The sequence below is a fragment of the Cannabis sativa genome, chromosome 6 (assembly GCF_029168945.1).
Source record: "Cannabis sativa cultivar Pink pepper isolate KNU-18-1 chromosome 6, ASM2916894v1, whole genome shotgun sequence".
NCBI classification, from domain to species: Eukaryota; Viridiplantae; Streptophyta; class Magnoliopsida; order Rosales; family Cannabaceae; genus Cannabis; species Cannabis sativa.
Genome location: NC_083606.1, coordinates 6,849,569 through 6,874,996, shown reverse-complemented (window position 1 = coordinate 6,874,996; position 25,428 = coordinate 6,849,569). Strand labels below are relative to the sequence as shown.

Genomic DNA, 25,428 nt, shown 5'->3' with positions numbered 1-25,428 from the left:
AAAGAGAAGAGGGCAAAGTTAGAGTTAGGGGGGTTAGAGTGCCTGCTACCACAGACGCTATTCATGCCCTTTATGATCTCCAAACTTTCACTTATGAAGAACAACCATTGAAACGACAATTTTATGAGAGAAGTACGAATTATGTGGATATGGCTGAGACTCTAGGATACCCTGGCCTTAGGTTCCATGAGCTTAGTGGGGAACCATACCAATTGTACCGATGTGAACTCAACCCAGTGGCCAAGGCTTGGCTTTACTTTGTTAGTGCAAGGATGCTCCCCAACAAGCATTTTTCTGATGCTCAAATGGACAGACTTAAATGGGTTTACGGCATTATGAAAGGGTATAATTTGAATGTGGGGGATATTGTTCGAACAACCTTTGACATTATGGTTGAGGGATCTTAGGTGGAGGATCGGGGTTGGCTGGAATAATCACTGACCTCTGTGAGAAACATGGAGTACCACAGTACTCATATGATACAAAGGTACCGCCCCAGCGCCCTATTAACTTGGCGACTGTTCTGCGCTTCAAACCTCCTCATCCTCATGGTCAACCGCCAGTTCAAGGAGGTCCTCCGGCAAGAGAAGAAGCGGAACGTGAGGACATTGAACCACCACGTCTTGTCGGGCCTCTTGACCCTGCCATGCAGTACACTCACAATCAGCTGAATTATCTGATTCAGCAGAACATGCATATGCAAAATTACATGGCCCAGAGGAGTATCTTCGATGAGCAGCAGGTGGCTCAATTGAACACACTTGTCACGAGGATGAATATCGGTGTGGATGATCCAAACTATTTTCCCATGCCACCCCGTTTCAACCCTTATGACCAGCCACCGCCGCCAAACCCCTTTTAAGGGGCTCAGGTAAGTTGCTCTCACCCTGGTTTATTTTCACACATTGGGGACAATGTGCATTTTAGTTGGGGGGGGGGGGGAAACTTAATTTATTTTTTCGCGTTTATTTGTTTTAGTTTAGTTTGTTTTAGTTTTTTTTTAGTCTTGCGTGATAGCTAAATTGAAAAATGGATTGAATTGTTGTTATTCACTTGTGCAATGGATTGAAACATAACTGTGTGCTTGACTTGCAACTGTTTGAATTAAACTGGATGTGTGTTAGGAAGTAATTCATGTAGATTTAAAACATTTGCTATTCTCACATATCACCTCTGTTCTATTTGGTTTGTGGAATGACTGATTGAACATGGAATAGAATTTGTTTGACATACTCTCTTGAAGCGAAATCCTTGATGATTTTTGTTTGGAAAGTGATTTAGGCAAGTTTTCTTTGGAACGATTGAGCCTTTCAAGCCTACCAAAAAAAAGTTTTATCCATAGTATACCCAAAGTTGAGCCTTAGCCTGTTTTAAAATTTTTCACCACTTCACGGAGCTAAATTCGTTATCTTCAACTCTTTTCACCCTGAACATATTTTGTTATGCCATGAGCCTTGAAGCAAGTTTGGGGGGGAATAAGTGCTGTAAGTGAAAAAATATAAAGTGTAGGAATGAGAGATTGAAAAAAAATAAGAATATTGTGTGTTGTGCCTATTAAAAAAAAAAGAAAAAAAATGTGTCTTCTTGAAGAAAAAAAAAAAGTTAAGAAAATTATGAGGTACACACACAAGAAAAATTACAATCTCTTATTTCTGTTTTTGGGATATATGGAAAGAAAGCAAAATAAATGTCTAGGCTTGCTTGGTTAATAGTGCTTATGGTATAGTATAGCCTAAATGACTTCTCACCTACCCATGTACCTAAGCCATGTGATTTTAACCGAAAAAGACCTATTGATTCCAGATAGAAATTTGTCAACATTAGTGGAGAGAGGTATGTCATTCAAACTTATTGATCATGTGTTAGTGGGATGTTGGAAAGTTAGAACAGTTGTGATATTGATGGAAATTGCGATGCTTTATGTTTGTATGAATTACTTACTTGTAAACTGCACATTCAACTTAGTTCTTAGAGTTGGCAAGTTGAAATTCTGGTTAGTGATGGATTGAAGTTGTGCAGGTGGTGGTAACAATTTAATTGTTGGAAAGTTCAGCTATCGTTGTCAGTTTTTTTTTTTAGTTTAGTCTTAGTTTACTCGGGGACGAGTAAAGAGTCAGTTTGGGGGAGTTTGTTAGGCTATTTTTAGCCTATGTTTTGGATCCAATTTATGTGCATTTTTAGCTGTGTTGGGACGGAATTACGCTTGTTTTCTATGTTTTCAGGTTCTTTGGAGTAAAAGAGGTTTCGGGTGCAGAAATTCATTGAAAGACGTCTTGGCCGAAGAAAAACTTAATTTTTGAGTTTTTGCATATCTGGCCGCGGCGATGAAGAGGCTCGCCGCGGCGAGATTCGACTTACAGAAAGCACCTAAAATTGGCAAATTCTCGCCGCGGCGAGAGGAAGCTTGGCCGCGGCGAGATCCCGTACGGACCAGGGGTATTTTCGTCCATCGAACCCTAAATTTCAAGTATAAATAGAAAACTGCGATTGGAAGTCAGGGAGAGCGATTTGGAACCCTAAAACACAGCTGAGAGCGGCAGGAAGAGCATAGAGATTCAAGTGAAGATCCAGAATTCATCCTCCAACAGTTCTTTTCTTTATTCCTCTTTAATTTATTTATGTTGAATATTGCTATAGGAATGGTTATGGATTTATTTCTGAACTAAATTTCCCATTTAGGGAGGATGATGATTGTTGTTTAATGTTTTGCCTAGTTAATGTTTAATTACCATTCCTCAATTCTTGTGTGTGAAATTATCTTAATTTGTGTTTAATTTCATGTTTAAGATTGATCACCTTGTGCATGTTCTATGATCTCAATTCAAAATCTGAAAAGTGAGAATTGAGAATGCTAAAATTAAGATAATCAATGTTCTATGTGAAACGAAAGTATTTACATGACTTATGTGACGAGTAGATTATTACTTAATGCTGATTTCATGTTAGTTTAATTAAGGAATTAATTAGATAACATGTGATTTAGAATCTAGAAGATCTGAAAGGAGCTAGGTTATTTCATAATCTGTCATTCACTTCAAGAATAGGATAGTAATTAATCATTAACAATTTGGGTAAACAACAACAGGATTCTCCTCCCTATTGTCTCATCCTGCTCAACTTTAAACTGTGTTATTAAGTTTTCTGAATTTCTTTCATATTTTACTGTTTTTAAATCATAATTGCTTTTGATTTACCGAATAGAATCATAAGTATAATTTAGTGGTACTTAATCCAATTCCCTGTGGGATCGACCTCACCTGTGTGAGATTTACTACTTGATTGCGTATACTTGCGTAGCGTTTAAAAATATAGCAACAGTGAGCGTCGATGTTGGGATTTGCCTTATCTTAGTGGGAACCTATGGACAGTGCGAGTATCTTGGCTAGAGAGTCTCGATGCATGGATGCACTCATGGATGCTTGCGAGCATGACTCGGGGAGAGTTGTTCGAGAGACAGAAGTGTGCACGAGGCACACGATCGCGCAAAAAATGAGCCCATTATTACTCGGATGGTTGGAAGACTGACCTTGTCTTAGAGAAGTCAAGGTGCCGCACGGGTGATCCGCTACCTGAAAAGATGAGCCCGTGACACCAGGGGATGTGCAAGTTTGGCACATGGACGCGTAACTTGCACATCCATGGCCAAGTTACTTTCATGTTTGCATGGCCAAGGAATGTGAAAGTTTGACACATGGCCAAGTGACTTGCACATCCATGGCCGAGTGACTTTCATGTTGCATGGCCAAGAAATGTGCAAGTTTGGCACATGGCCGAGTGACTTGCACATCAATGGCCGAATGACTTGCAAGTTGCATGGCCAAGGGATGTGCAGGCTTAACACATGGTTGAGTGACTTGTACATCCACGGCCAAGTGACTTTGGTCTTGACATGGCCGAGTGACCTTGATGCTCACATGGCTGAGTGATCTCGATCTTAGCATGGCCAAGTGACCTTAGTCTTGACATGGCCCAGTGACCATGGTTCTTCACATGGCCGAGTGACCTTGATGCTCACATGTTTGAGTGACCATGGTTCTTCACATGGTCGAGTGACCTTCAACCCTACTTGGCCGAGTCACCTTTATCCCTACTTTGTTGAGTGACTCCCAAGCTAGGGTTTGGTTGAGTGGTCACAGGATATACGCGTGACCTGGTCATTGCTTGGGTGATTCTTAAAGTCAGTTTCTTTCACTTCTTGAGACTAATCGTTGACTAATTTCGAGAATTAGCCTTATAATTTTTCAGGATTAACAATAGGTAATGGTTACAAATTGTGGTCATTATGAGATCGTTATAAATAATAATAATAATAATAATAATAATAATAATAATAATAGTAAGTATTTAATTGTACTAATTACAACGGTTATAACAGTTCTATAACTCCTTGATTAATGATACTTGAATGTTTGATCGTTATCTTTGTTGATTTAATGCGCATTTGCACTATTCCTAGATGATACCGCAGTTTGATCAAATATAGAGAGGTCTCTTTCGATAATGCAAAGTACCTATTTTACTTAATATTGTGAGGTCTATCATTAGTATAGTCTTTCTCGCGGGGAGAGAAAATTTATCCCAATAACATTTATCTATAGCATTAAATTATGAACTATTTATATATTTTTTTAATTGTTTTACATAGTAAAATAATAATTAAATTATTTTTTTTTATATTTTTAATAAAAATATTAATTAAATACTTTTGCATCAAGTTTTACAATTGTACATTAAAACACAATACTATAATTTGATGCAAATTTATTACAAAATTACTTTTTGCATCGAATACATCTTTTACCTCTCTCATTGGAAATAATCTAACAACATTATTTTTTAGGGTTTTTTTTTTTTTTTTATAATTGTACAATAAAAATAACATAATTACAAAAAATATGTCAAAAAAATAATTTTTAAAATGTATACATTTGAAGACATATTTACATAAAACTATACAAATTGATCATTAAATATTATTATGAATTAATGAGTAAATTTACTATAAATATATATAACACTATCCTTAACAATAAATATTTTTAGAATTGTAATACAATACAATAAATATTCACATTGATATTAAATATGTGGACATGATTCTAATCATGTTAGTGATTTTCAAAAATGTTTTCTTACTCAATAAAGAATAAAATCTCAATTAAACCCAAATCAACATTATACTACATTTTTTATTTAGAAGAATTATATTAATAATATAATAATGTAGTAGGCTTATTATAGTAATGTTTTGGAATTTTTTTAATAATAATATAATATGTCATTTAAATAAAAAAATTATTTTATATAATAAACATACTAAATATTTATTTAATTATAATATAAATGTTTATGATCTATTTTAATATGATTTATTATAAATTTATGTTTATTTTATAATATAATTATTAGAAAATATATAATTTATTACAAATATAAGTTGTTTTTTAAATATAAATAAACATGTTTCAAAATAAAATTAAATAAATAATAAATAGTTTGATATATAATAAACATACTATTTTTTTTATTATAGTATACATGTTTATTATCTATTTTAGTATGATTTATTTTAACAAATATTTAATAAAAATAATAAACAACAATGTCTTGATAATTATATATGTTTAATTAAAATTAAGAAAAAAAAATAACCGTACAAATAATTTTGCAAGTTATAAATATGTTTTATATCTATAATAATTCTATATATTTTTTACCAATATATATCTTTATTATTTATAATATCATATGTTTATTAAAAAAAAATTAAATAAACGATTTCATAAAATTAATTAAATAGTCAGAATATTTTTTCAAAAAAAACTAAACATACTAAATATTCTTTTAATTCAATAATTAATATTTATTATTTATTTTATTATGATTTATTATAAATTAATATATAAGGTAAAATTACATTAGTATTATTTAGTGGCGGATCCCCAATTTAATTTTAAAGTAGGCTTAGTTATACATTGAAAAAAATCCAAAACAATAAGACTTTAATGTTAATTTTCATATATACATATAGATTTGATGTATAACAATATAAAATCTAATTACTCATCCAAACTAAATGAAAATACTAATTAGTTCGATTGGATGTTGGATGTATTGGATTTTTAGACACCTCATCCACCATCCGATCCGATCCAATTGGATATTTAAAAATAACATCCAATCCGATCCGATCACAATTGGATATCCAATGTTTGGCGGTCGGTTGTAATTGGATCGGTCGGTTCTCATTGGATTGGATCGATTTATGCACACCCCTATATGTGCAACCAACAATTATATATTAATACATTATCAAATCTTAAGGTGGGCTTTAGCCCTCCTTCAACACTCTTAAGTCCGCCTATAGTATTATTGCTTGAGCACTTAACGTTGCTAGCATAAATTTTCTGTTAATATATCTATGTATTAAATTTTAAATTTTTTATTAACTTTTTGTCATTTTTATTATTTTGTTAATATATCTATGTATAGTATTAAATTATAAACCATTTATATTTTTTTTATATAAAATTAATAATAAAATTGTTATTTTTTATAGTTTTAATAAAAAATATTAATTAATATCTATGCGCATTAGAGCAGAATACTATAATCTGATTCAAACGCATCAGAGAATTATGTTTTTGTTACAATTTTCACTTCTCCCATTTTACTTTATTTTTTTATCCAAACATAAATTCATTTGAGAACATTTTCATAGAAATATGTTTACAAATCTAATCAGTCAAGTTTAAACCTGATTTTATTTTGGCATTTGGCTAGAAAAGATTAGCTTAATACATATAATTTTTGTATAATCAGGAAAACAAGAAGATAAAGAAAGAAGCAAACAAGTATAGGCTATAATGTGTGATCCTGTTTCATCGATTTGTGGGGCGGTCGTGGGTGAATTAATCAAAGATCAAATCTACCGGTGCGTGAGACATGTGAATCGACTTTGTCACTGTGCAACTCACAGAAGGAATGTAAAGCAATTGAATGAACAGCTAGAAACATTGCACAAATACAGAAATGAATTGTCAAAGGATGTTGAGTCGAAGAAACAAAAACAAGAACAAATTCATAAAGAGGTTATCGATTGGCTCCACGAAACACAGAATAATATCTTTGAAAAGCGTGAAGAGGCAGAGCATGCAAGCCAAAACTATTGTTATTTCACATTCCATCCAAAAGCAACTATTGATGAGGACATATTTCTACAGATCAAAAATAAAATAGATGGTTTAATCGAACGTTACGTGAATTTTAATGGTCGCATTTCTTATCCTTCTCCTTATTTAGACAAAGATTACATGGCCTTTGAGGGAAGAAGAAGAATTTTGGAAGATGTGATGAATGCACTCAAAGATCCCACTGTTCAGATGATTGGGCTGTGTGGAATGGGTGGCATCGGCAAAACCACACTTGCAAAAGCAATAGCTCGACAAGCAAAAGAAGTGAATCTGTTTGATAAGGTGATGGATAGTGCTGTTTCTCAAACTCCTGATTTTTCAAAAATTCAATGTGAAATAGCAAATCATCTTGGTTTTAAATTCGACACTGTTGAGACCGAACCCATAAAAGCAGATAAGCTTCGCCAAGAGTTAAGTAAACAAGTGAAGGTTTTGATTATTCTTGATGATATTTGGAAGGAAATAAATCTGTTTGAAATTGGAATACACTTTAGCAATAATCAAAACGGGTGCAAGATTTTATTCACTTCAAGACGTCAAGGTTTATACGTTTCTACTTCTACAAGTGAGTTTGCTCTCGGTCTTTTGAAAGAGGGTGAAGCAAAGGAGTTATTTCACAGAGTTGTTGGCGAAACACTTGATGAAGAACGCGAAGACCTCTCAAAGGAATTGGTTTCAGAATGTGGAGGACTTCCGCTTATTATTAATGTAGTTGCATCTGCATTAAGAAGAAAACCTGCATATAGATGGAGGACTTTCTTAGAAAAAATGAAAATAGCAGACCCGGAAAATGTTGGTGATGAAGTGAAGTTAGTGTTTCAGCGTATAAAGCTCAGCTACCAATTTTTGGATAGCGAGGAGGCCAAATCACTACTATTGCTTTGCACTATATTTTCAGAAGATCAACTCATATCTGACAATCATTTGTTAATGTACAGTGTGGGTTGGCCCTTGTTAAAGCATGGCAACACATTGCAGAATGCAAGAGACAATCTGCACACCCTAATAGATACATTGAGAGAAAATTATCTATTGTTGCCTAGTGATGTAAGAAGCAATCACATTCGATATCACTGGGTCAAAGTTCATGATGTAGTTCGTGATGCTCTCAAATCAGTTACCTCGGAAAGGAATTGGTTTCCTCTGTCTAAGTATGCAAAGAATGGAGAATTGCCTAAAGGTGACCTCAAAGATGTTGTTGCAATTTCGTTACGTAATGATTTTACAGAGAAGCTTCCTGACAAATTGGCATGCCCAGAACTTGTTTCATTCATTGATGACTTTAGAGATGAAAAATGCCTTATGGATAGCTTTTTTGAAGACACAAAAATACTAAGAGTTCTGAAGTTAACAAATGTTGATCTGCACTCACCACCTTCATCCTTTAGTTGTCTACTTGAGAGTCTCGAAACTCTTTGTCTAAACTATTGTGACTTAGAAGACACAACATTTCTCGGAAGTTTCAAGAAATTAAAATGTCTAGATCTTTCACGGTCTAGATTTAAATCATTGTCAAAACAGGTGGGTCAGCTAACTCATCTACAATTGTTAAATTTGAATGATTGCAAAGATCTTAAGGTGATTGAACCTGATGTTATCTCAAGCTTGAAAAATTTAGAAGAGTTGAACATGAGAGATGTGAAGATAGCATGGGAGGTTGAAAAAGTCAGCAGTGAAAGAAGTAATGTCAGTCTTGCAGAGCTAAAGAATTTGCCCCGGCTGAACACATTATATTTGGAAATCCAAAATGATACTTGTTTGTCAAAAGATTTCATCTCTAGAAACATCAAGAGGTATCACATAACTGTAAGTAGTGAACCTGACTATTTCTTTCATTACAACTTCGAATCATATCCAAGAGCCTTCATGTTGGAGCTTCACAATGCTAATTTGATAAAAGAATGTGGTTTTGATAAGCTTATGAAAGAATGCCAAGTATTGCAGTTGAGAGGATGTGAAGATGTCACCATTGATATTTACGTATCAAATGCTGATAGTTTCCCCGAATTAGAGGTCTTTGAATTACATGATGCTTCTAATGTTAGATACTTGATGGAGTGCAATCATCTCGTTTTTCAAAACTTGAAGAATTTGACACTCACAAGACTGCCAAACCTGCAAAAGATGTATGCTGGAGAATTGGTAGCAGGCTCATTTAGTAAATTAAAAAAGGTGAAAGTACGTGAATGTCACACACTGAAAAGTCTATTTCCAATCTCAACTATTGCTGGACAGCTTGAAAAAATGGAAGTAGAGTCTTGTGATATGATGGAGAACATTGTTTTCCATAGAAGAGAAAATGGCAACCACCAGAAGATTGAGTTTCTCAAACTACAGAAATTGGTTCTAAAAAGATTACCAAAATTAATTCAATTCTGTAAGGTTGAGTGGGATCAAAATTTGGCTACTTCATCATCATTAGATTCGTCACCAAGCACCAGTATATTCCCATTTTTTATGGGAGAGGTACGTTTCTTCTTTCAATTAATAATACTATTATATATCTTTTCAACTAATTTAAATGAAATTTTATTTTCAGAGATATAGTTTGGTTGAATATGGAATTATTATTTTTATTTTTTTATGAAATTAACGAATGCTCTATTTCAAATGTTGTTGATGATAATTATGTAAAACACTGCTCATCCATAGAAACCAAATAAAAAAGTGCAAAAGAGAAAAAAGAAAAAAGAAAGAAAGAGAGATTTAGGGTTTTATTGTCCAAAAGATAAAAGGGGGAAAAAAGAGAGAATAGGGCCAAAAATTATACGATGATGATTATAGGTTATTTTTATGAATTTGTTCATAATTAAATTTTTTTTATATATATATTTTTATAGTCGTATTTTTTTTTTTTTAGTTTTACTATTTTTTAAAAAAAATACAAATTTTATAATAAAAAATAAATTTACTCAGAAAAAAAAAAAGTGTAAGACTAAGAACACAAAAGTAACTAAAAAAAAGGGGTTTTTTTTATTGGTTTTTAAAGTACAAGTTTGCTAATATATATTTAAAAAAGTTATTTTATGAGAAAATTTTAGAATAAAGTTAAAAAAATGAGAGAGATAGAATAAGGTACCTCGTTACCTCCTCATGGTAATTTGTTATCCTTACCTGATTTTTATATATTTTTTAGGGGAGTTCTATTTGCACTCCATAAGAAAAAATATATAAACTTATATAATTTTTTAAAATTACTCTTAATATTTTTTTAACTTTTTTCCTCGTATTATTTTATATTAATTTCAATAATTATTTTGATTTTATTTTTATAATTTTTTCTAACTTATGGATATATATTTTTTATTTTTTTTTTGGAAAATTTTATGTAATTTTTATTTTAATCTTTTTAATATTTAAAATTTATATAATTTATTTTTATTTGATAAGTATATTTTTTAAGAATATGAATTGAAAGAAGAGTTAAAGAAATTTAGTACAATTAAAGACTTAAATTTTATATAAAATAAAAATTATTAAAATGGGGTGCCTTTAGAAATTTTTGGGGTGTAAATAAAATTTCCCTATTTTTTTTAGCTTTTTCTACAATTTTCCCATAAATAACCTTTTTGAAAAAAAAAACCATATTTTTGCACAAAAAGTATAAAAACTTATAAAATTTATAATTTCCTCTTAAAATAACAAAACATCAACTAAATTACATCAAATAAAAAAGGGAAAATAAAATTTTAGATCATTTATTTTGTGAAAGTTATAAATTCAACTATTTGTTTTGTTAAATAATAATTCAAACTTTGTATTTTTTAAAATGGTACAATATAATACGCTGAGCTAGGGGTGTTCATCCGATCCAATCCGCACTTTTTTGGTCAAACAACATCCAATCCGCACTAAGTGCGGATTTCATATTTTGGATCCAATCCGATCCGCATAATAGTTTAAATCCAATCCGATCCGCATAATAGTTTAAATCCAGTCAAATCCAATCCGCAATAGTGCGGATTGGATCGGTTATTTTGGATCGGTTGTTTTTTTTTTTTATGATAAATTATTTAATATTTCATAGAAAAAAAAATAAAAAAAAGACTATTGTTTTTTAATCTCCAATAATAATTTATTTCCATCTACATTTATATATAAATCAAACCAATATACATATATGTCAATATATATGTACTCATCTTTAAATTTGCACTAAAATATATATGCATTCATTACTAAAATAAATAAGTTAGTATATATATTTAAATTTATGTGTAGAATAATTTTTTTGGTGTTTTTTATTATAAAACAAATAAAATACACCAACTCAATATATTACTAAAAACATTAAGAAATATAGAAGTTTGTGTTTTTTTTTAATATTAATAGAAAATTAATATATATTATATATTATAATTTTTAAAATATATATATATATAATTAAGTGCGGATTGGATTGGATCGGTTACTTTTTGAGGTCAAATAACATCCAATCCGCACAAGTGCGGATTTTAGATTTTTCAATCCAATCCAGTACGCGCAAGTGCGGATATCTGCACTTTGCGGATTGGTTCAATATCTGTAAACTGTTTTTAAATTTTAAATATTGAATTTATGATTGGCACAGAATTTAAAAATATAACAATATCAGAATATGTGATTGGTTTAATTGAATTAGAAAAATATTTTAATTTTAAACCAATGATAGTATATAATATGAGATAAGTCTATAGTACACCTCCTAAATGAGTGTTTTGGTAGAACCTATCAATTCTGGCATTCAAGAGAATTTTTCAGTCTAATTTTTTTTCTTTTATAATCATGTATATTATAGTTATTTAAGATCACTTGTAAATTTCATAAAAATTTCTTATAATATATATTTATATGTATTTGATATACACTAATTTAAACAACATTTTATTTTCTTTTAGAAAAAAATTATATTTTATTTATATATGTATAATCTGAAAATGAGAGAATGAAGAGAAAATCTCAAAAAGTAAATATTAATTATATATATATATTATATATGCAAATAAAATTCTCTTATTATAAATTACAATTAAATTGTATCATTTTTTATTAAAAATAATTTAGTCAAATAATTGTAGAATGGAAAAAAATTTAAAGATGAGAATGAAAGAAAAAATAAGTTAGGAAAATAAGAAAACAAAGAGAAAAGGAAAAAATAATAGTCAGGAAAATAAGAAAACAAAGAAATAAATGCACAATAATAGAATATATTTTAAAAAAAATAGAAGAGAAAAAAAAAAACAAAATCAAAAAAACTTATTTTAGAGAAAAAAAAAAAAAAAGTTGTATTCAAATTCACTAAAAACGTGAATTCCTTGCTTTCAATTTTAAGCTTAATTTTTCAATTCAGATTCAAAAACAGTTTTTAAAAATAGAGTAACCAATCATGTTTTTTTTAGGGGCCCACAACTTTTAAGTTTTTAAAATGATAAAATATGATTCAAATCTTAAACCAATCAGTTAGTTACTTTAGTACATGTACACTATTTTTAAATTTTAAAATATTGAATCCCAAATTGCTAAAAAAAATTATAAGAATATAATATCATCATAAGTAAATTTAAGATTAGTGCATTGATTAAATTCATAATAACGTGAATGTTTTTTTTAAAAAAAAAAAAATTAACTATGTTAACACACTTCAAGTCTGTTAGTTAGTTATTTCTGTTAGTTTTCTGTTAGTTAGTTAGTGGTTATCAACTGTTTTCTGTTATGAGCTAATTGCTCTGTTTTTGTATCTGTATATATACTCTCTTCTTCAGTTGAATACAGTGAGCTTTCTTTGCATTCTCTTTCTCTCTTTTCTTTCCTGCTTTCACTCTCTACATGGTATCAGAAGTCTTGACGAAAGACCATGTCATCGTCTACCTCCGATCCACAGGCACCTGCCATGAACACTGCAACACAAGCTCCTCAGGCACCTGCCGTACAACCCGCTGCAACTGGATCTTGGAATCCATTCTCCAATTCTCTGTCTTCCTCCCTCACTGTCAAACTCGATCGTGTGAATTTCCTCTCCTGGAAATCTCAAGTAATTCCCACTGTAATTGGACATGATCTCGATGAGATCTTGTTCACAGGCGTTCCACCTCCTTCTACACTGCTCAATGGTAACTCGAATCCTGCATATCTCCAATGGCGTCGAAAGGATCAGTTACTCCTCTCTTGGTTACGATCATCAATGTCAGAAACTGTTCTTGCATCTGTTGCAAATTATGATACCTCCTACTCTGTTTGGCGTGCGCTTGAACAGAAGTTTGCCTCTCAAACTAAAGCCAAGCGTCTTCAACTTAAGGGCCAATTTTCTCATGTGCATAAGGGCAATCTCTCTATTTCTGAGTTCTTTGACAAAGTACAATCTATAGCTGATTCTCTGGCTATTGCAAGAGCACCTGTTGATGATCAAGATTTAATTCTACAGCTCCTAAATGGCCTTGGCCCTGAGTTCGATTCAGTAGTTTCTGGAATCACATCAAGAAGCGACACCTTGTCGATCGAAGAAGTTCAGGCTCTTCTTCTCTCCCATGAAAGCAGGATTGAGCATCATCTAGCTATGAATGAGCTCAATGTCAAACTGCAGGCCAATATGACTCTTGGTCAAGGACGATCCTCAGGTGTTCGATCTTTTGCCCACAACAATCAATCCACTGCACCTGGCCGTGGCAGAGGTTTTTCCAAGTTTCCCACTCAGAAAGTTGTTTGCCAAGTTTGCATGAGAGTTGGTCACACTGCGGCTGTGTGTCACTATCGTTTTGATAGGAACTGGACAACACCAAAACCAGGTAATAATCGTGCTTTCTTGACTGAGATTGATTGTGAATGTGATCCTCAGGCCTATGCTACCACAATGATACAAGACTTTGGCGAGGACAACTGTTGGTATGTTGATTCAGGAGCCACAACCCATGTGACTTTCGACCCTGCAAATCTTGATGATTCAAAACCATTCTCTGGTCATGACACTGTAGCCATAGGAGATGGTAAGAAATTACTTATTTCTCACACTGGTTCTATTTCAGTTCCTTCTTCTCATAAATCATGTCCTTTACATATGAATTCTGTTCTAACCGTGCCTTCCATGACTAAGAATCTTGTTAGTGTTTCTAAGCTTGTCCAAGATAATGACGTTTTCCTTGAATTTCACAAAAATTGGTGCTTTGTCAAGGACAAGACAACAGGGTCTGTACTGCTCAAAGGGAAAGCTAGAGATGGCCTTTACCTTCTTGGTGATTCCTCAAGTCCCACACGATCCTCTCTGCAATGTAACCTTGTTACTTCTGAGTCTTCATCCACTGCTTGTATCTGTAATACAGAATGCAATTGTAATCCTAAGTGTGCTAGTACACACCAATCTTGTAACACAAATTCAATAAATGAAGCTTTTCTTTCTCCCAATGAGCAGTCTATTTTTCATGTTTCCCATTCCTCTGATATCAATCTCTGGCACTGTAAGTTGGGACATCCAGCTATGTCCACATTACAGAAACTTCTACCCACTATTCCACACACAGGCACCTTAAAGAATTTTCAATTCTGCAATGCTTGTCAGCAAGGGAAAAGTCATAGACTTCCCTTCACTAATTCCACTAAAAGAGCCACTCAACCACTTGCCCTCATACATACTGATCTTTGGGGGCCTTCCTTTGAACCCTCCAAAGATGGCTTTCGTTACTATATTCATTTCTTGGATGACTATAGTCGCTTTACATGGATCTATCCAATGAAAGTCAAATCTCAAGCCTTCGAAGTGTTTATTTAATTCAAGAGTATGGTTGAAAAACAGTTTGGGTTACCCATTAAAAGTGTCATGGCAGATGGTGGTGGTGAGTATAAACCGTTTGCTAGGTTTCTAGCTGATCAGGGCATCTTGTTCTCTCATCCATGTCCTCATACTCACCAACAGAATGGTAGAGCAGAAAGGAAGCATCGTCACATCACTGAAACGGGCTTAACACTTTTAGCTCAAGCCAATTTGGGTTTAAGCTACTGGTGGCATGCTTTTCAGTGTGCTACTTACACTATCAACAGGCTGCCAACACCTGTAATTGATAATATCAGCCCCTATGAGTGTTTATTTCACACAAAGCCTGACTATTCTATCTTGAAGTCCTTTGGATGTGCCTGCTGGCCACACTTAAGGCCTTATAATTCTCACAAGTTGGAATATCGATCTGATGAATGCTTGTTTTTGGGATACTCACCTGCACATAGATGCTATATCTGTGAGAATAAAAATGGTCGCGTTTTCATTGCTAGACATGTCATATTCAATGAGACACACTATCCTGGCATGACTCATCACTCCCATACTGAACAGGTACCTACTGAAACCACTTTTATGCATCCTACTGCTACTTTTTCTACTAAAACATGTACTAATGTGGTCCCTGTTGGTCCTTTTCCTCGAAACACTGAGCCAATGGTCCCCACAGCTGCTGTAGAGCCACAACATGTACCACAAAGGCCTCAAAGCTTACAACCAATCCCAGAAAATCACCCTTTGCCTCTCTCAGACCATACTACAAATACCAACACCCTTAGTTTCCACCCTGTAATGCCACCAGAAACACCCAGAATCCTTCCCTTAGACACTGGTGCCTCTGTACCCTCTCCCATAGAGAATAATCCCACAAATCCACCAAATATGACCCTATCCCAGACCTCCACCATTGTCTCAACACCTGCAGCTTCTATCCCTGTCCTAAACACTTATCCCATGGTAACTCGATCAAAAACTGGCATTTCCAAGCCCAAAGCTTATCTAGCCACAAAGCACCCTCTTCCCGAGTCCCTACTACCCTCTGAACCAAAGTCTCTACAAATGGCTCTCAAAGACCCTCAGTGGCTCAACTCTATGCAAACTGAGGTTCATGCACTCAAGAAAGCTAGCACCTGGACCTTGGTTCCCAAACAATCTGGAATGCATATTATCGACAACAAATGGGTTCATAAGATCAAGTTGAATGCGGATGGATCACTTGACAGGTTCAAATCAAGGTTAGTAGCTAAAGGATATCTTCAAGCTCCTGGCATTGATTATGAGGAGACTTTTTCTCCTGTGGTTAAGCCTATTACAGTTCGTACTGTACTCTCTCTGGCTGTTAGTTCTAATTGGAAAGTAACTCAGCTTGATGTTAGCAATGCCTTCCTAAATGGCTTGCTCACTGAAACTGTGTTTATGAAACAGCCTCCTGGATTTGTTGATCAGTCCAAACCTGACCATGTATGCCTCCTTCACAAAGCTCTTTATGGACTGAAACAGGCTCCTCGAGCCTGGAATGACAAGCTCAAAACAAGTTTGCTGCAGTGGGGTTTCACTAGTTCGAGATCTGATGCTTCATTGTTTGTTCATGGCTCGGGTGATACTCTCATTATTCTCCTTGTCTACGTTGATGACATCCTTGTCACAGGCCCTAACCAGAATCTTATCAAACGGTTGATCACTGATCTGAATAAAGAATTTTCTCTCAAGGACTTAGGTGATGTACACTATTTTCTTGGTGTTGAAATTTTCAGAGATCACAGGGGTATGTTTTTGTCTCAAACAAAATACATCACAGATCTCTTAGTTAAAGTTCATGTGGAAGGTGCCAAGGTGTGTTCCAATCCAATTTCCAACACAACAAAGCTCTCTCTCCATGATGCAGAGGTGTTTGAAGATCCAACTCTGTATAGAAGTACTGTAGGGGCTTTACAGTATCTCTCTTTAACACGACCTGATGTAGCATTTGTAGTTAACAAACTTAGCCAATTTCTCAAAGAGCCTACTGTTTCACATTGGGAGGCCTGTAAACGATTACTCAGATACCTTAAAGGCACAATTACAGATGGGTTATTGCTGAAACCAACCAAAGATCTCACTTTACAGAGTTACTCTGATGTTGATTGGGCCAGTTGTGTTGATGATAGAAAGTCCACAGGAGGCTATGTTGTGTTTTTGGGAGACAACTTAATCTCATGGTCAGCCAAGAAGCAAAGTGTTGTAGCTCGGTCAAGTACTGAGAGTGAATTTCGTGCTCTGACAAACATTGCAGCAGAGTTAAAATGGATTGGTTCTTTACTCTCTGAGCTGCAAATTCAGTTACCTCACTGCCCTGTTGTTTGGGTCGACAATCAGGGAGCATCAGCCTTAGCTGCGAACCCAGTTTTTCATGCCAGATCGAAGCACATTGAGATAGATTTGCACTTTGTCAGGGATCAAATTTTGGCCAAAAGTCTCTCAGTTCGATACGTTCCAAGTCATGATCAAGTGGCTGACATGCTCACTAAACCACTATCCAATGACAGATTTCTGTATTTGAAGTCCAAACTGAAAATGGCAGAAACCCCTTTTCGTTTGAGGGGGGATGTTAACACACTTCAAGTCTGTTAGTTAGTTATTTCTGTTAGTTTTCTGTTAGTTAGTTAGTGGTTATCAACTGTTTTCTGTTATGAGCTAATTGCTCTGTTTTTGTATCTGTATATATACTCTCTTCTTCAGTTGAATACAGTGAGCTTTCTTTGCATTCTCTTTCTCTCTTTTCTTTCCTGCTTTCACTCTCTACAAACTAAGCCATATTTCTACTAGTATTTGATATTTTTTTCTATCTCTTCTCCAAGATAGCATTTTCTATGTTTAGCCTTTTTTTTTTGCCTAGAGTTATTGTTTGTAATTCATTTTAGCCAAAAAAAAAAAAATCAATAGCTAAAAGTATAAACTTATTTTTCAAAAAAGAAAATTAATTAAACTAGCAGTGTTCATAGAATGCCTAATTCATGAATCCAATCCACACGATCAAATTTATTCCATTCCGTAAAGTGCATATATCCACACTTGTGCGGATCAGATGCTAATTCACATGTAAAAGTAATCGATCTAATTTAATCCACACATATTTATATATAATTTTATGAATTATATATACAATAAATATTTTAATTAAAAAATTGTACTTTAAAAAACATCTAATACATATGATACAAATATATTTAAAAGTTTAATAAATTAAATGTATATTTTATTTTTATTTTTAAACAAATATAATCCAAAATAAAATTAAATATTATTTAGTTATACATATATTTTTTTTTTCTTCTTCCTTTTAATTTGTTGTTTTTTTATTAATTTTAATTTATTGTTGGAGACATAAGACTATAATATAATAATTTGATTTATTTTGTTGTTAGTAATATGAGAAAAAAACTTATTTTTGTTAAATTATCATATAGATTATGAGATATTCAAACAATTAAATGCTAATCTTCTTTACTCATAATCATTAACCAAGATCTATATTTTATTTAAAGCATCACAAACCAAAATAAACATACATACCTTCCATTGATGAACCATCCATTTGATCCATGTTAGAGCATCCAAGAATCCAAACAATCCAATGTAAAACCAAGATTGGAGAGGAGCACAATGTGGAGCTATCCCCTCTTCATCTTATTACCATTAACTTACCTTAAAACCACTTCTTCATATATAACATATATATATACATCTCATGCCCCTTTAACCCTAAAGGGTTATTTACTAATTGGGCTTAAGTGGTCCAATAATGGTATACTATAATTTAATGGGCCAATTATAGTTTTAAGGGTGCTCTCATGTGCCTCTAACATAATATATGATTATTAACCATCCCATTATGGTAGTGAACAAATATTGGGCACATAGTTAATGATTGCGTTTATGGTATTAAGCTCATGATTATATTAGTCCACAATAATAATTCTAACATTCTCCCACTTGGACAATATAATCAACCACCATAACATTGTCTATCACACATAAGGTAACCAATTAAGACGTACATAATATCATATCGACAGGATACATGTATTATGTATGAATTGACCTTGAAGACATTTATCCATTAACAATCATTAACAATCGAACTAAACATGCACGAGGTACGACAAAAATGAGATTATGCGCATTCATCTCGTTTTGTACCTGTCACTTCCTTGAACAACGACATATATGTATAAGCATACATATGTAATAACAATAAAGAAGTGACTTCAGTATCATAATGCATGTTCTTAACAAAACACAAGCCATAAGCAATCCGTACAAAATACTAGCATGTTCAATACATAAATAACAAACTCCCACTGAGCTTAATAAGCTAGGCTTCCAACAATCCCATTCGGGCAACATGCTCCAAAAAACACATATGGGTAAGCCTTTCGTTAGTGGGTCTGCTAACATGCCAGTGCTAGGCGTGTATTCAATGGAAATAGGAGACTTTGTAACTTTCTCTTTAACAAAATAGTACTTTTGTCAATATGCTTTGAGCGAGAAGTACTTCTAGTGTTCTTAGAGAGAAAGCTACTGCTGCAGAATTACCACAATATAATTTCAGCGGCCTCGCGATAAAGGCTACAGCATCTAGTGCTGAAATGAAATTCTGCAGCCATATTGCAACAAGTAGCCTCATAACACGCCATATACTCTGCCTCCATTGTGGATGAAGCTATGAGTGTCTGCTTGACACTTTTCCACGATACAGCTCCTCCAGCCATCATATAAATATAGCCTGAAGTGGACCTTTTATCGTCCACGCATCCCGCATAATCGGCGTCACTGAACCCAACTATATCCAGAGTGTCAGCTCGCCGATAGGTCAACATATGATCCTTGGTACCCTGAAGATACCGCATGAACTTCTTAACCGCTTTCCAAATGGCTAAGTCCGGGATCACTCAAGTACCTACCCAACACGCCAGCAACAACGGCAATATCAGGGCGTGTGCATACTTGAGCATACATAAGGCTACCAACCAGTGACGCATACAGAACAATTTTCATTTCATCTCTCTCTTTATCATTTTGTGGACATTGAGCCTTTGAGAACTTGTCACCCTTCACTATCGGTGCCTTCCCAGAAGAACATGAATGCATATTGAATCTTTTTAAGATCCAATCAATGTAAGTTTTCTGAGATAAAAGAAGAATACCATTGGCCCTATCTTGAGGGATTTGAATCCCAAGCGCATAAGAAGCACTTCCAAGGTCTTTCATGTCAAAATGGTCAAACAAGAGTTGTTTATCTTAGCCAACAGGTCAGAATTATTAGATGCAAGAAGGATGTCATCAACACACGGTACCAAGAAAATGAAACTGCTCCCACTGACCTTCATGTGTATACATTGATCCACCATATTCTCCCACTTACAATCATATCAAACTTGAGATACCGCTGTCTTGATGCTTGTTTAAGCCCATATATTGACTTCTTGAGTTTGCAAACCATGTGTTCTTAGCCAAATTTCTCAAAACCTACATGTTGAGCCATGTACACATCCTCAGATAGGTCACCATTCAAGAAGGCAGTCCTTACATCTATTTGTTTGAGTTCTAGATCAAAATGGGCTACTATAGTCACAATGATTCGCAGCGAATCTTTGGTGGAAACAGGCGAAAAAGTTTCTTTGAAATCAATGCCCTCTCTCTGACTATAGCCTTTAGCCACAAGTCGAGCCTTGCACCTCTCCACTTGCCCATTTGAATCACGTTTGATCTTATACACCCATTTGCACCCGATGGGTCTACAACCTTTGGGTAGTTCAACTAACTCCCAAACTTCATTTTGTGACATAGAACTCAATTCTTCTTTCGTTGCATCCACCCACAATGCAGATTTAGGGCTATTCATTGCTTCTTAGTGTGGGCGCTCAGAATCATCTCGCACATTAAACTCATGTTCCTGCATATAGACAAGATAGTCATCAGGAATAGCAGGCCTACAGGCTCTTTGTGATCTTCTCACCACAACCTCATCGTCCCCCAAATCAAGATTTTCATCTTGTACTGGATCTTAAGGTTCACCATGAGCTTCTATTGGAACTTGTTCAATCATAGGATCATTAGTAGGATTAGCAGCGGAAGCGGAAGCGGAAGCAACAAGTACAGGGACATAGATACGTTCTTCCCTGAATACAATTTCTCTTGACCCTTGACTTGAACCAAATTCATCCTCAAAACAGACAGCTCGGTCTGATTCCATCACCCTGGTGGTGTGAGAGGGACAATAGAACTTAGAACCTCTTGAACCAATAGTGTAGCTTACAAAAAAAACTCACTGATAGACTTCGAATCCAGTTTCTTAGATTTAGGGTTATAAGGTCTTACTTCAGTCTTGCATCCCCAAACGTGAAAGTAATGCAAACTCGATTTCTTGCCTGACCACAACTTGTATGGCGTCTTTGGAACCGACTTGCTAGGCACTTGATTCAAGATATAAGCAGCAGTCCTTAATGCCTCACCCCATAAAAAACTCTGGTAAGCTAGAATGAATTAACATACAACGTACCATATCAAGAAGTGTGCGATTTCTTCTTTCAGCAATTTCATTCTGCTGGGGTGTACTTGGCATTATATATATCTTGCATCAATGCCACGTTTCTACAAGTATCTGGCAAACGTCCCGGGGTTCCTTCCAGTTTCATCATAACGCCCATAATACTCTTCACCTCTATCAGAATTGACAACTTTAATCTTCTTTTCCTTTTGAAGCTCAACATTCGTCTTGAAAAACTTAAAGGCATCTAAAGATTCAGATTTTTCACTAATGAGCTCAATATGACCATATCGGGAAAAGTCATCAATGAAGGTAATGAAGTAATTATAGCCGCCCATAGCAGGTGGAACAAAGGACCCACAAATGTCAGTGTGAATAAGCTCCAATACATCTGTGCACTTATCTGACTTACTCTTTCTAACCTTAGCAGTTAACTTTCCCTTTTATACAATCAACACATGCAGTGAATTCAGAGAAATCGAGATCTTGAAGTACACCATCTTTCACCAATCTCTCCATTCTATCTCTAGAAAAATATGGCCCAAACTTTTATGCCAAAGCATGGAAGATTTCAATTCTAATCTTGCACGTTTGGAACCAACAACAACATTAAGAGAAGAAGAGGAAAGGTAAGAGGGAGAAGTAACAGAAACAACATCATATAAATCAAGCTTATATAAACTAGGCAATATAGAGTCAAGATACAAAATTAAATTTCTAGTTCCAAAAGAAGACTATAATCTAGTCTATCCAAAAAGATACAGAAAACAAGTTCCTCCGAATAGAGGGCAAGTAAGCAACATCTTGCAATTCCAAAAATGTTCTGTATTTATCTGTAGTCTAACAGTCCCAAAAAACTCTATTCTGACTTTAGTATCGTCTTCCTTATATACGTACCTTTCCGAACTATTCGACCTTCTTTGATTTGTCACTGCCTTTCTTCTCTAAGTGGACTTTTGGTAACTAGAGTTGTTGGAAGTGGACTCTCTCTTCTGAGAATTGCTTGGGTTCGTTACCAGGGAGATGCTTCTTGCTTTTCCCTTTTTCAAGTCCTCCTCTTCCTTAGCAAGAATGGCAGTCATCTCCTCAATGGTCCATTGCTCCTTTTGAGCATTGTAGCTTGATTTGGTCGAATCAAACTGAGAGGGAATGGTTTCCATCACAAACTACACCATGTAATCCTCACCAAGATCCAATCCCATACCTTTGAGTTTTTGGTAACAACCCATCAGTTGTCAATGTGAGATCTAATGTCGCCTGAATCAGCATAATTAGTCCGATGGAACAAAGTCAAGCATTCATTTTTCTCATTCTTTGAGAAGTTCTTGTACTTTTCCTTGATCGCATTGAGAAAATCTTTTGCAATCTCAGTTTGGGGAATACTATCACGAATGGACTCATCCATGTGATATCTCATAAGCATCAGACAACAACGATTGGAATGCTCTCAATTCTCATAGGACATTCTATCCTTTTCAGTGGTATCATGAGTAGGTTTCGGAGGTGCATCAGTTCTCAAGGCCAAATCCACTCTCATGAGAGTTGAATTCATCATGAGAGATTCTACCAATTGCTTGTGGTTAGTTCTGTTCAGCGTCAACATGGCAGAGGTTCTTGGATTGCTTAAAGCTAATGAGAAACATGAGCAATAACCATTAAATGCATGTTATAACATAATCATGCCATTTGTGCTCTTTTCTCATAAATAAATGATCGCAAAATAACAAATGATCATTATGCATGCTAGAGTTCTCAGACAAATTAACAAGATGGAACTCATACACAGGTAAGAACAATTTATTAAATATTATAATCAAATACATTAATTCACTATCGAAAGGATAGATAAATTGTGATTCATAATATTTAATAATTTTCTTCACCATACTAAGCATCTTTAATAAGCAACCATCATCGATAGGATAATTAATTACTTATAAAGATCTTAATGTTATTTGGAGGAAAATACAATACTTAAATAAATTAATATTTAAGTGTTCCTCATTACCAAACAATTTTACATGCTTAATTTTACGATAGGTAAGAAAATAAGCATTAATTGTTTAAATAAACATTAATTTATGCCATAACAAGATAATATTAATAACTAAGATTATGAATAAATTCATAAATTAATATTATGCATAAATTAAGATGTGAAAATGGTAGAATGGTAAAAATGGAATCAATTGGTGAAAAAAGGCCCAAAATTTGACCTTGCACGCGCCCCCACGCGCCCAGTTTTTTATTATTTTTTTTTTTGAAACCTGTCGTACGACATGTCGTTTTGAAAAACGACATGTCGTTTGGTAGAAACGACGCATCGCAGGGTCATAAACGACCCGTCGTTTTTCGCTGGAAATGGGCTGAGCCTTCGTGCGTACGACATGTCGTTTTCGGAAAAACGACATGTCGTTTGTAGTGGACGACGTGTCGCAGGGTCAAAAACGACCCGTCGTTTTCTGCCCCAAAAAAAGACCTTCATTCAATGAAAAACGACACGTCGTTTGGCTGACAGAGCCCAAAAGACATGTCGTTTTTATGCTCCAAAAAACGACGTTTTTCACCAATGATAAACGACATGTCGTTTGACCGACAGAGGCAAAACGACATGTCGTTTTTCGTCATCCCTGTCACCCAACAAACTTCCCCATGGGTCCGCGGGTCTGCAACTCGGATCGGCGCGACCCATTTCGTGACCCGATTGGTTGGAGCATTCCCGGCCACCAAAACCGACGACGTTTGAGGGATTATGTTCCATTTTCAACCCTCTATCAATTTCTTCCATTCATTTCATCCATTTTTACAAGAAAAACCATTACTCATAAAATACAACAAATCCGAAAATGGCTTTCACCATTGATGAACACCTCCATAGCAATAAAATAAAAAAAAAAACCATAGAAAATATATATAAACCCATTTAAAGAGTAAATCTCATATTTACATTTCATGAAACATATAAATCCGAAAAAGACAAAAAATTGTAATAAATTTCAGATTTGAAAATAAAATGGGTTAGTTCAAAATATTATGGAGCTCTAAAATTAAATATACTAGCTCTTGATACCAATTGTTAAATTATCATATAGATTATGAGATATTCAAACAATTAAATGCTAATCTTCTTTACTCATAATCATTAACCAAGATCTATATTTTATTTAAAGCATCACAAACCAAAATAAACATACATACCTTCCATTGATGAACCATCCATTTGATCCATGTTAGAGCATCCAAGAATCCAAACAATCCAATGTAAAACCAAGATTGGAGAGGAGCACAATGTGGAGCTATCCCCTCTTCATCTTATTACCATTAACTTACCTTAAAACCACTTCTTCATATATAACATATATATATACATCTCATGCCCCTTTAACCCTAAAGGGTTATTTACTAATTGGGCTTAAGTGGTCCAATAATGGTATACTATAATTTAATGGGCCAATTATAGTTTTAAGGGTGCTCTCATATGCCTCTAACATAATATATGATTATTAACCATCCCATTATGGTAGTGAACAAATATTGGGCACATAGTTAATGATTGCGTTTATGGTATTAAGCTCATGATTATATTAGTCCACAATAATAATTCTAACAATTTTTTCATAATTATTATTAAATAATTCAATATTAAAAAATAACGAATTTAAAATATTTGATCCAATCTACACTTTTGTAGATTGAATTTGAGTTATTATGCGGATTAGATTGGATTCAAGATATGAAATCCGCACTTAGTGCCGATCGGATGCACTATGGAAAAAATAGTGCAAATTAAATTGGATGAACACCCCTAATTTAAACTCTTTAGATAATTATTATATAAATGACTGTTAAATTAAAAAAATAATTACTTCTATTTTTAATTCAATACACCCCTAAAATAATTACAAATAGTCAACTATTCTCGTCAAACTATTTTCCAGCAAAACCACAGCCGAGAACACCTTCAC

At 34.1% G+C, this 25,428-nt stretch overlaps 1 protein-coding gene across 1 annotated transcript in view; it reads left to right on the top strand.

Annotated features, from left to right (window-relative positions):
* The first annotated feature begins 6,795 nt into the window (after positions 1–6,795).
* Positions 6,796–25,428, top strand: part of LOC133038992 (disease resistance protein At4g27190-like) — a 59,564-nt gene continuing 40,931 nt past the window's right edge. The window contains exon 1 of the mRNA XM_061117746.1: positions 6,796–9,659. Coding sequence (XP_060973729.1) covers positions 6,867–9,659 — 2,793 coding nt within the window. The 5' untranslated portion in view covers positions 6,796–6,866. The remainder of the gene's footprint in view (positions 9,660–25,428) is intronic.